Source organism: Sorex araneus, chromosome 1 (assembly GCF_027595985.1).
Source record: "Sorex araneus isolate mSorAra2 chromosome 1, mSorAra2.pri, whole genome shotgun sequence".
NCBI classification, from domain to species: Eukaryota; Metazoa; Chordata; class Mammalia; order Eulipotyphla; family Soricidae; genus Sorex; species Sorex araneus.
The window spans coordinates 108,052,234-108,064,324 of NC_073302.1; the positions used below are offsets into that span (position 1 = coordinate 108,052,234).

At 58.0% G+C, this 12,091-nt stretch overlaps 1 protein-coding gene across 1 annotated transcript in view; it reads right to left on the reverse strand.

Annotated features, from left to right (window-relative positions):
- Positions 1-360: 360 nt before the first annotated feature.
- Positions 361-12,091, reverse strand: part of MYO10 (myosin X) — a 197,204-nt gene continuing 185,473 nt past the window's right edge. The window contains exons 34-41 of the mRNA XM_055135527.1: positions 10,047-10,170; positions 9,642-9,939; positions 8,466-8,673; positions 7,586-7,722; positions 5,614-5,734; positions 4,617-5,069; positions 2,957-3,148; positions 361-1,731 (exon numbers count right to left, since the gene is read on the reverse strand). Of these exons, the coding sequence (XP_054991502.1) occupies positions 1,630-1,731; positions 2,957-3,148; positions 4,617-5,069; positions 5,614-5,734; positions 7,586-7,722; positions 8,466-8,673; positions 9,642-9,939; positions 10,047-10,170 (1,635 nt within the window). The 3' untranslated portion in view covers positions 361-1,629. The remainder of the gene's footprint in view (positions 1,732-2,956; positions 3,149-4,616; positions 5,070-5,613; positions 5,735-7,585; positions 7,723-8,465; positions 8,674-9,641; positions 9,940-10,046; positions 10,171-12,091) is intronic.

Here is a 12,091-nt window from a genome sequence, read left to right on the forward strand (position 1 = left end):
GTGCAGCCCCGGAAATACCCTTTCCGAGGTCCCTGGAGAAGTGTGCAGATGGGTGGTGAGTGCAGAGCCCGGGCCTGGCAGAGCTGCAGCTGCTGAAACAGGCCATGGAGGCCAAGGAACGTCTCGGGACACGCTCATCTCCAAGGCTCTGCGTCCAATTTCACAGAACCCCGTCTCACCTCTTGGCGTCAGCTTCTGAGCAAGCAGGGGTGAGGGAAGGAGGTGCCCGCAGACCCGGTGAGTGAGGGCAGTCAAGGGATGCCAAAGGCACCAAGATGCAAAACTGCCAGCTCAAACCAGCCCCGAGTCTCTCCCGGTCCCCCCGCCCCCAGCCGCTGCGGGCAAGCAAACACACGCAGATTCGCTAATATCATTTTATTGTCAGACTTGATTTGCGCCCACAAGCAATGACTGAGCACTGTCGAGCGGGGTAAGGCAACACTTCTCTCTGCTCTGCGCGGGTGGGTGGAGTCGGCCTGAGTCTTTACACCTTTTCCATATAAAAATAAAAGTCCCAGACCAGGTTCTTCCCCCCTCCGGTCATAAACTCGGCTGTATTTACAGGTGCCTGGCGGGGACCACCCTTCTACACTCAGATAAAAAGACATGAGAGACGTCAAGTCTCAGTATTTAATACGGGGGCTCTTAAAAGCTTCTCTGTGCACGCCTTGGGGAGAGGCGGCCTCCTAACCCACCTTCAACACGATTTTATTGCCAAATATCCAGAGCAGTCCCAGGTAACCTTCAAAGAAACGTGTGTGTGTGTGTGTGTGTGTGTGTGTGTGTGTGTGTGTGTGTGTGTGTTTTAACTTAGATCTCTGAGCAAGTCATGACTCCAAGGCGTCTCCACACAGCCCTGGAGGCAGATGCGACAGAGCTGCTTAGACACCCAGCGCCCCGGAGCTGCAGACCGGGCCAGCAGACAGCAGAGGGTGAGTGCAGCCTTGGCTCCATGGCAGAACAGCCGCCCGCCAGGGCCTGGGCTCTGGCCTGTCACGGGAACTGGGAGGAGCCCAGAACTTCAGGGCGACTGACCCGGGACAGAGCCCTGACACCATTGCACATCTTGTTTTTTTTTTTTTTTTTTCCCTTTTCTGTTCTCCGGCTCGAGACGACCAAGTATTCAAGTGAGGTGCTGGCGAGCCCGTGCGTGCCCGGGCGGGCGCGGAGACGGCCGAGATGCAAAAGACAAGGAGAAAGTGAATGCGTGTCTGCAGGAAGGCGCTGCCAGCAGCTCCAGGGTTAAAATATCCAATCCCCCCCCCCACTCCCAACCCCCTACCCCCCCTGGTCGGGGTCCCTCTGTCCCCTCCCCTCTCCCTCACTCTCCCTCTAAGTCGGGAAATCAGGCGGGAGGATAGTGCAAAAACGGACAGACAGACAGACAGCCCCACCCGCACCCCCATCCGTGTCCCCCAGGGGCGGGGGGCTCCCCTGCTCTCAGCAGCACGGTGCTGGCGAGGTAAGGCACAACTGTGGCTCGTCACGGCTCTCTTAAGGCAAGTGTCGTCTCGGAGTAGTAGTAAAGCTTTGGAAATCGGGCGGGGGGGAAGGCGGCCAGCGGGGCGCAGTGTCCCTGGGCTGGGGGGGCCTGGAGGGGGGCCGAGTCCCACGACGGCCACGGCTCCCTCACCGGGCGCTGCCCTGGCTGCTGACGGAGTGCGAGGTGCTGTAGCGCTTCTTCACGATCATGCTGATGTAGGCCTTCATGAGCTTGGCCACGTCCACCACCTGCCGGGGCGAGCACAGGGGACACGGTGAGGACACGGGGAGGCTCAAGCGTCCCCCAGTCGGACGGCGCCCCCTGCTGACGGCCCCGAGGTAGCCGGAGGCACAGTTACAAAACCCTCCTGCAGGGGCGCTAGAAGGGTCCCCTCTGGTCTTCGCCAACTGCCGGTGATGCCTCTGAGAAAACAGGAGACCCCAGAGGGCTTGGGGGACTGTGGCTCCCATTCCCCACTCCCCACCTCTCCAGTTCTGCACCGCACCAGCCATGACCCCCTGTTTGCACCTTCCCTACGATGCGATGATTGTCAGCCGCTGATTCTCGGGGCCGCTCTGGGCGCCCCAGCAGGCTTCTGTTTCTCCGCTCCCCTCCGCCTTCCGACCTCACCCGCCACTGCTTGCAAAACCGCGGCCACGACGGCGCGTACAGTGCAAGGGCCCGCCGTGGCCAGGCCAGCAGCCTGCGGCCCGGGACCCTCAGGTCAAAGGCCCCCTGACCTCTGCCCTCCTCCCAACAGCCGGCCAGACCACACCATCGGTTCTGATGGAACCTGCCAGCGGCACCTTCGCCCCGCCTGTGCCGTGGAGACCCCGCTGGGCTCTGGCAGTGTCACTCCCACTACCGCGTCCCCAGACCTCACCACCGTCACTGACACAGGCTCAGGCTTTGGAGCAGATGGCACATACATTTCGAGCTCTCTTCGGGGGACTCTGCGAGCCAGAATTAGCTTGCCCGGCACAGTCACGTGGACCCCCAGGCCCCACCTCGCTCCCCAGGCTCGTGGGTGCAGCTGCCAGAGCCAGGCCCCAGCTGCGGGTCGCTGGCCGCGGTAATCACATGCTAGTGTGCGCCAGGCTTTAACCGGCAAGCTCTACCCCTGCACCTTCCCCTTTTCTCAAGGACAGCGCTGTCATTTCCCCGTCTCTTCTGCTCCACGGGGCTGCTCTGCTGGCGCCAGGGCACCCGATTCTCTATGGCAGGCAGAGAGGAGAAACCTGGGGTTTTCTTTCTTTCCTTTTATATATTTATTTTTTGCTTTTTGGGTCACACCCAGTGATGCTCAGGGGTTACTCCTGGCTCATGCACTCAGGAATTACTCCTGGCGGTGCTCAGGAGACCCTATAGGATGCTGGGAATCGAACTCCACTGTGCTATCACCCCAGCCCAGGGTGCGCCTTCTTGGTAAAGTCGGGGGACGCACGTGGGAAGTCAGCTCGGTGCGCCTCTTACCTCGCTGGTTTCAAAGAGCAGCTCCCGCTCATCCACCACGATCTTGTACGTGTTGGCCAGGGGCGCCCCGAAAGAGAGGATGTGCTCGTACTGGAAGACCTCCAGCGGCCGGCCCTCCCCGCGCTTGTACACGGAGACGGCGTCAGCGCTGACGCCCAGCCACAGCTCCTGGGGGAAGCCACCTTCCTTGCACTGGGGGGACAAGAGACAGTGGGGATGAGCTGGAGAGCAGCAGGAAATGTGGGGTGCAGGGCACAGTGCACACCCCCTCCCCAAGGTGGCAACGTCCAGCTCAGGAGACTGAACTGGGGTGAGCCGGGGCGTGGCGGAAACCGGCCCTGGTTTTCTGGGTTCTTCTTTTTTTAAAAATTTTTATTTATTTATTAAAAACTTTTTTGTGTGTGTGTCACACCTGGCGATGCACAGAGGTTACTCTTGGCTCATGCACTCAGGAATTACTCCTGGCAGTGCTCGGGGGACCATATGGGATGCTGGGAATCGAACCCGGGTCGGCCGCGTGCAAGGCTAATGCCCTCCCTGCTGCGCTATTGCTCTGGCCCTTCTGGGTTCGTTTCTGACACGGGTCAGTCCGTTCCGCACATCTGGGGCACCTAGAATGTAAATCCCAACAACTCGCTTTGTCTCTCCATCTCTCAACAACATGTTCCTACTTGTTCCTTTCGTTGGCGACACTAGGTTGTCTTAGCCGGGACCTTTCCCCAGGGTCCCCGAACGCCAGGCCACCTGGACCACCTACTCTGCTCCAGAGAGTTCTAGGTTTTCTCTTCCTCCACCCTTGGGTAGGGGGACAGACTAGGGAGAAAAAAAAATCGGTATTAACTGAGGCTAACTGGCTTCCCTGGGTAGTGGCACTGGGGACCAAACTCAGGGCACGACAAGGGCTCCACTGCTTGAGCCCCAGACCCCAATTTCTTCCTTTAACAGAGTTAGGGGCTGGGGCCGGAGCAACAGTCCAGCGGGGAGGGCGTTTGCCGTACGTGCAGCTGACCCAGGTTCGATCCCAGGGTATCTCATTTTGTCCCCCAAGTATTGCCAGGAGTCATTCCTGAGTGTGAGCCAGGAGTGATCTGTAAGCATTGCTGGATGTCTTTTTTTAAAAAAAAAAAAAAAAAAAAAAAGAGGGAAAAAGACAAAAAAAAATGAAACCTGGGTATGGCCAAAGCTTCTGATTCTGTTTAACTGAAATAAAAATATCTTGAAATGCAGTCTTACCAGGAGTGTATTATAATGGGTTCCACACCTTTCATGAGGGTAGAATTAGGCAATGCCCAATTCTCCCTTTGACTGCGAATACATATATTTGGGCTTTGGGGACCACACCTGGCATTGCTTAGAACTGCTCCTGGCGGGGCTCAGAAGACCAGATGTGATGCCGGGGACCGACTGGGGTCAGCCCTGGCCCCTGCACACTCTCTCCAGCCCCTCACTCCAAATATGCAGGAAGCACTTGGTGGTAGGGCGGCGTTTGGGGAAGGTCTGGCTGTGTGGGGAGGGACGCTAATGGCCAAGTCCAGGGCCTCCCCCCAAGAGGATGTGACAGCCACGTTATGTCCTCCACCACGGCCTCCATGAGCCCTGTGCTCACTTGGCCCCTGCTCAGGCCTGGCCCCCCTCCCAGGACTCCCGAGCCAGTGCTCACCTCCACGTCAAAGAGCGTGGACCCGTAGCCAGGCCACTCCTTGATCAGGGCCATGTACTTGGCCATGGCCTGCTCCTGCTTCATGCCCTGGAACTTCTTCCACTTGTCCAGGACGCTGGCGCGCACGCAGGACACCTCCTCCTGGACCCACATGTCCAGCATCTGCTCCTCCTCGGCCCGGGGCCGGGGCGCGGGCCCCGTGCGGAAGCTGCGCCTGAGCGTGCCCTCCAGGAAGCTGGTCCGGCGCTTCTCCAGCCGCTCGCAGGGCGCGAAGGGCCGGGTGGACTGGCTGATGCGCGCCTTGAGCCTCTGCACCGGGTACACCTCGTCCAGGGCCGGCACGGCGGCCTGCGGGGAGTGGTCGCCCAGCAGGAACTGCAGCCGCAGCGCCGCCAACACCTGCAGGTTCTCCTCGGGGGCCGGGTAGTGGCCCTGGATCACCGCCTCGTGGGCCTGCAAGGGGGAAGCATGCCGGGATCAACGCCTGGCACGGCTCAGCGAGGGGCTTCCTGGGGGCGGGGGGGGCGGGGACCTCACTGGACTCAGTTTGTCCTCCCAGCTCTCCTGTCACTGCAGCACTGCAGCAGCTGGACTGCTCTCTGGTCAGTGCTCTGAAACGGGCCCGGTGTCCTCGTCCCCCAACCCCCATCTGCCACTCTGAATCTGTGCCTCATGCAGGAAGCCCTCACATCCCCTTGGAGCCCCCCACCAATTTTTTTTTTGGGGGGAGTCACACCAAACAATGCTCAGGGGACCACATGGGATGTTGGGTATTGAACCTGGGTTGGCCACATGCAAGGCAAATGCCCTCCCACTGTGCTGTCACTCCAGCCCAGCCTCCACTACCCCTCCGCCCGTCCCTTTAACTAGTACCGTTGCTGGCCCTGGAGAAAAGTTTAACTCAAACGCGTAGGAAAATGTCTTGGTGCCCAGGAAAGGGCAGCTGGGTCGGGGGCGTCAGGAGTGTGGCCCCCACCCGGGGGGGCGGTGTCCTTACCTGCTCAAACATGAACGCAAACTCCACGCTGTCTGTCGGCACGTGGTCGGTGTCGAGGAAGCAGTAGAGCTTGAAGTAGAACTTCCAGGGCAGGTCGCCGCCCTCGGACGTGGCTGCCAGCCTGGAGACAGGGCAGAGGCTCAGCGAGCAGCAGTCTCTGGCACTCTGTCCAGGCTCACAGAGCAGGCAGAAGACAGACAGACAGACAGACAGAAGGAAACCCCCACAAGAATGAAGCTTCTTCAATGCTCATGAGCTTTTTTTTTTGGGGGGGGTCACACCCAGCGATGCACAGGGGTTACTCCTGGCTCATGCACTCAGGAATTACTCCTGGCAGTGTTCAGGGGACCATATGGGATGCTGGGAATCGAACCTGGGTCAGCCGCGTGCAAGGCAAACACCCTACCCCCTGTGGTATTGCTCCAGCCCCTGATGCTCACGAGCTTAACCAGAGGTGAAAAGGCAGATTCCATTTGAGGCTCACTCCGGGCTTGGGTACTCCCTCCCGGCTCTGTGCTCAGGGACCACTCCTGGTGATGCTGGGGATGCCCAGGGGCCCTTATGTGGCACTGGGGTTTGAGGCTGGGGCAGCTACACGCAGGGCCAGAGTCCTGTGCGCTGCACTCTCTCCAGCCCCCAAGGTCACTTCCATCCTTCCACTCAGTTGGGCTAATGAGTCCTTCCTGAGTCCACCTCCAATGTCCCCCCTGCCCCCCCTCCCCCGCTGGCCAAGCATTAGACTGAATGTGTAGAAAGAGAAGAAACCAAGGCTAGTTCTTGATCCCATCCCCCATCTGGCAGAGCAAACCACGACAGTATTTACGGACACAAATAACATTGAAGCTAGGTTTATAATGAGCGGGAGTGTTTAAACACCACTCAAGAGGTACTCAAAAAGCACTGTTGATTTGTATGTGCTGCACATGCTGCAAACTAATGTCAAGTTAATGTGGACCCAGGATATCCCTTGTACAGACCCCTACCAGGGGACTAAGAGAGAGAGGGCAGTCCTGACGAGCTGAACCCCGTGAGACTGGCTTTAGTGAAGCATCAAGAAGAATGGGCAGTCGAAGACAGACAACTGGTTAAAGAAACTTTGGTACATCTACACAGTGGAATACTACGCAGCTGTTAGCAGAGATAAAGTCATGAAATTTGTTTATAAGTGGATGGACATGGAAAGTATCATGCTAAGTGAAATGAGTCAGAAAGAGAGGTACAGACATAGAATGACTGTACTCATTTGTTTAGTATAAAATAACATAATATGGGGCTGGAGAGATAGCACAGCGGGTAGGGCGTTTGCCTTGCATTCGGCCTACCTGTGTTAGATTCCCAGCATCCCATATGGTTCCCTCAAGCACCGCCAGGAGTAATTCCAGAGTGCATGAGCCAGGAGTAACCCTGTGCATCACCGGGTGTGACCCAAAAAGCCAAAAAAAAAAAAAATCCACAACATAATATGAGACTGACACCCAAGGACAGTAGACACAGGGCCAGGAATATTGCCCCATAGTTGGAAGCTTGCCTCATGAGCGGTGGGAGAAGGCAGCTGGGATAGAGAAAGAATCACTAAGACAATGATGGTAGGAGGGATGCTCAGGATGGGAGACGTTTGCTGGAAGTAGACAAAGGACCAAATGTGATAACCTCTCAGTATTTGTATTGCAAACCATAATGCCCCAAAGTAGAGAGAAAGTAGGGGGGAAACTGTCTGCCATGGAGCCAGGGGGAGGGCTGGGGACATTGGTGGTGGGGAATGTGCACTGGTGGAGGGATGGGTGTTCAATCATTGTATGAAACTCAAACATGAAAGCTTGTAACTGTATCTCATGGTGATTCAATTAAAGCAACAACAAACCGTCAGTGGCGAGCTATTAAAAATGAAATCTGCATCAAGCCCACATGGAGATGGTGAGAGTGAAGGTCCGGACAGACTCCCCATCTCTCTGCTCCCGGGATAGGAACGTACTTTTCAAACTTGGCCAAGACATCGGCTACGATGGTGCGGCTCTCGATGGCTTTATCCACGTGCCCGTTGTACTCGAACAAGGCGAACATGTTCCTGCTGTCCTCCATGGCCAGGCCTCGGATCAGCTTCTCCACCACCTGCAAGCACGGGACGCGTGTTCGGCTCCTGCAGCCGGTGGTGGGTCTCGAGCGTGGCGGAGGGTCTCCCCACACCACCGGGGGCTCTCTGGGCCGTCCAGAACTCGGGAGGCACAGAGCGCACCTTACACACACACACACACACACACACACACACACACACACACACACCACACAGACACAGACACACACACACTGGCAAGTAACTCGAATGCTGAACCCACATGCACACACGTGCACACGCGCACGGGAAACTCGAACGCTCGAACGCTGAGCCAGCCCCTCGAGCACACTGGATTTGATTCTATTGAACCCAAACCTGTCCCTTCCTTTTATTTCTGTCTGACTCCACCCGAGCCACACATCAGCACCCTGCTTTGGGGGTGTTTAGGGGGCCATGGGGGGCCTAGGGTCGAACCTTGAGCCGCCCACATGCAAGGCACGTGCTTTGCCAGAGTCACATCTCAGGCGGTTTCTTCCACCCTCTTTTCTTGGCTTCTACTACTAAAGCCCTGTTCCTCTGCCATTCCTGAGCCACCCCGTGTGGTGCTCATGGGGGGCGCGTTAGTGGGTGGGAGTGGGGGGACACACACGACTCCTGGGCACTGCTCCAGCCGCTCCCAGCAGAGCTCGGGGGACCAGAGTGAGTGTTCGAGGGCTCCGCACCTTCTCTCCGAGTGCTCCCCTGCAGGGAAGGTGGGCGGGCCCCTCCCACCCCCACCCCTGCGCGCCCAGCCCCTCACCTCCCCGGCCGTGGTGTGGGAGTTGATGGTGATCCTGCAGGAGCCGCCGCCATGGCAGTATACCGTGGACGTCATCTCCTGCCTGTGGATCAGCGCCTCGATCTCGTCCCGGGAAGGCACGAACTCGCGGCACTTGGTCTTCTTCAGCGACTCGTAAATGAAGAGCGCGTATTTCTCCATCTCGGTTCCCGGAAACTGCTCCCGGATCCTGGGAGACAGAGGGGACCCCTTCAGCAAGGGCAGCAGGGAGCAGTGCCCGGGGCGAGTCTGGCGTCCACACAAACTCTGGGCAGGCCGGAGTGACGGTGCGGCCAGCAGGCGGGCAGGCAGGACGCTTGCCTTGCACCGAGGCTGACGGGGCATTGGTTCCCGGAACCCCAAAGAGTTCTCTGAGCCCTGCCAGGAGTGAGCTCCCCAAACCCAAGCCAGCCCTCCAGCCCCAACTCAGGGGCGGGGGTTGGGGGCACTTGCCCGGCCTACGGCTTCCCTGGTTCTGTCCCCAGAGTCCAGCACAGCTGGGCGTGACGCCCAAGCACGGAGCTGGTGGCAGGTGCCCCAGGTGCAGCTGACCCCACCCCTGCCCGGATACAAACTCTCCCTGCCTGAGTTCAGCCGTGAGCGGCTCTGCCGCCAGCACAGCCCTGCAGCTGTGCTCCGGGAAAGGACGAGCCCTCGAGCTGCCCGTAAAACCTGCTTTTCCGTGGAGCCGCAGAGTCAGAACCAGCCTCTGACTACGGCACCGCACAGGCAGAAAAGGCCCTCGAGGGCGGGAGCGACAGCACAGCAGGGAGGGCTTTGCCTCCCAGGCGGCTGACCCGGGTTCGATCCCTGGCATCCCATAGGGTTCCCCTGAGCACCGCCAGGAGTAATTCCTGAGGGCAGAGCCAGGAGTAACCCCTGAGCATCTCCGGGTGTGACCCAAAAAGCCAAACTGAAACAGGCCCTCGCCAGCGTGGTGGTGGCGGCCAGCACCCAGCACAGGTGTCAGAGGCGCCAGGCCCCGGGTTCGACCTTGCCCCGCCGAAAGGGAAGAGAGTCTGCACTCTAGAAGCCTGTTCCAGACCCTGAGCGCGAGGTGGAGACCCTGAGGCCACAATGACCCTCACATCGAGGCCCTCCTACCCCCCACCCGCTGCCCCATTTCTCTGACCTGCCCGGCACCACCCGCCCCCCTACCTCTTCAGGTGGAACTTGAGGTACTTGAGGATGCCCCGGCTGGGCAGGAAGGTGCAACTGAGGCAGGTGAGGATCTGCCAGCTGTAGAGGTTGCCCGGGCTGCCCGGCTGGGGCACCTTGGTGGTCTGCTTGATGAGCTGGCAGTACAGCTCGTCCCGCAGCGGCCGCAAGTCGTGGCCCGTCTGCAGGACGCCCTGGATGAGGGGCACGGGGTCGGACATGGACTCCAGCTGCTGCAGCGAGTGGAAGATCTTGATGGCCTCGTCCTGCAGCGTGGTGTAGCCCTTATCCTTCAGCACTGGGGACGTGAGGGCACACACGGCGGGGGGGGTCAGTGCGGGCGGTGAGGCAGAAACCGAGACGGGGTGCTGCCCGGGAGCCCCCCGCCCCCAGGGGCACACTCACGGTTGAGGTTGATGTCGCCGTAGGGCAGGGGCAGCAGGGGTGAGTGCAGCGGGTGGTGGGTGTGGCGCAGGATGGGGTTCCGCCGGTAGATCTGCTCCACCACGTCCAGGTTCAGGCAGTTTTCCTGGAGGGGGGAGGGGGCGTGAAGGCGGCGCCAGCGGGGCCCGCGGGTCGCGGGAGAACAAGGCCCCTCGCGTGTGCCCTTCTCCTGTCGGTGTGGAGCTGGTGCTGATGAGAGACGGGGCGGGGCTGGAGAGCTCCGCACGGGCCAAACACCCCGCGCCCCCCCACCCCGGGCACAGAGGAGGCCTGGGGTGGGTTCCCGGGCACGGTCCCTCGGTGTGGGCCCCCAAATAAAAAGTAAAGGACCATCTCTCCTGCCCCCAACCGAACTGGAGCCCCACCGTAAGCCCAGGTGTGGAGGTGGGACTCGAGCATTAATCATTTCCGGAGCCCAATGAGAAGTGCGGGTGCGCGGGCTCAGTGATGGCAAACTCCAGGCCTCAGATGGGGGACGGGCCCATCCTTCTCATCTCCTCGACCCCAGGGGACCCTGGAGGTCACACCCACGACCTGCCTCCAGCTGCTACTGAAGCTCCATGACGGCCATGATCCAGAGACACACACAAGACTCCCCAACCGAGCAGCTTGCTGCAGAGATTTCTCCAGACCCTAATTACCCAAAATTTTAGGATTCCAGGAGAGCGCGGCCGCAACATCTCACGCTACCCATAACAGGCAATCCAAAAGGGAGTATGGGGGGGCCGGAGCGATAGCACAGCGGGTAGGGCGTTTGCCTTGCACGCGGCCAAACCGGGTTCGATTCCCAGCATCCCATATGGTCCTTTGAGCACCGCCAGGGGTGACTCCTGAGTGCATAGCCAGGAGTAATCCCTGTGCATTGCCAGGTGTGACCCAAAAAAGATATATATATATATATATATATATATATATATATTTGCTTTTTGGGTCACACCTGGCGACGCATAGGGGTTACACAGGGGCGATGCACAGGGGTTATGTATTTTGCTAGTATTATTTTTCTCTCTACTTGGTCAGAATGCTAATGTGTTATCAATGGCACTGTGTCTGTCTTCCCCTTCCCTCCTCCTGAAATCCCTCACAGAATTTCATCATGCATTTGTGCTCCTAAAAGAGTCATTTGGGATATAAAAAAAGTCAAAGTTACTTTTAGCACATTAAATAAACAGAGAAGCTGGAGGAGAGGCGATGAATCATTCCATTTTGGCAATTTCATTTCCACTACGAAACTTTTTCAGTAACATCTAATTGAAAGTTGGAAAAAAAAAAAAACCAGCCCCACAAAACCTCAACCCTGAACTACTTCAACTATTTTGTAGGAGACTTAATTAGAGCAACTTGTCTGATTTCTTAAGAAGGATCATTTCCTAGTTGGAAAATTTAATTTTCTCTTTCAAAGCCTGATTTCAAGTAAATGAGAAAACTCTAAAAATAATTTAGGAAAAGCAAGCTTAAAAAAAAACCAAACAAGGCTGGAAATGAAATCATGCATTTCCTGCAGCGTGGCTTGCGTGGATAGCTTTTGCAGAGTGTGGAATCACTGACTTGCTGAAACTTAGCTCCAGACTTGAAATGGGGTGGGACGTGACCCGTGACAGATGGATCTGGGGTCCCCACTCCCCTGAACCCTAACACGGGCAGGGGCCTTGCTAATCCCGACGTGTCCACCAGTGATGACCAGCCTGATGAGCACTCACTCTGCTGCCTTGGCTGTCTGGGCCTCTGCTCTCGCCTTTGTCTCAGGACTCTGCCAGGACAGAAAACTCGGAATTGCAGTCAAGAGAAACCCACGACTTGTTTCTGCACCGGAAACCAGAGCAGCAGCAAGAGCAATGCAACTGGAATAACCCACATCTCGGCTCCCAGGGGTCCAGACTCACGGCCACAAATGTCCATTCATCACCCGCCAATACAGCAATGGCACTTCAGGAGTCACAACCCGGTCGGTGTCATTCCAGGGACTTAGACGCTTTGAAGACCGTGGCAGCAGCTGATAGGGACCC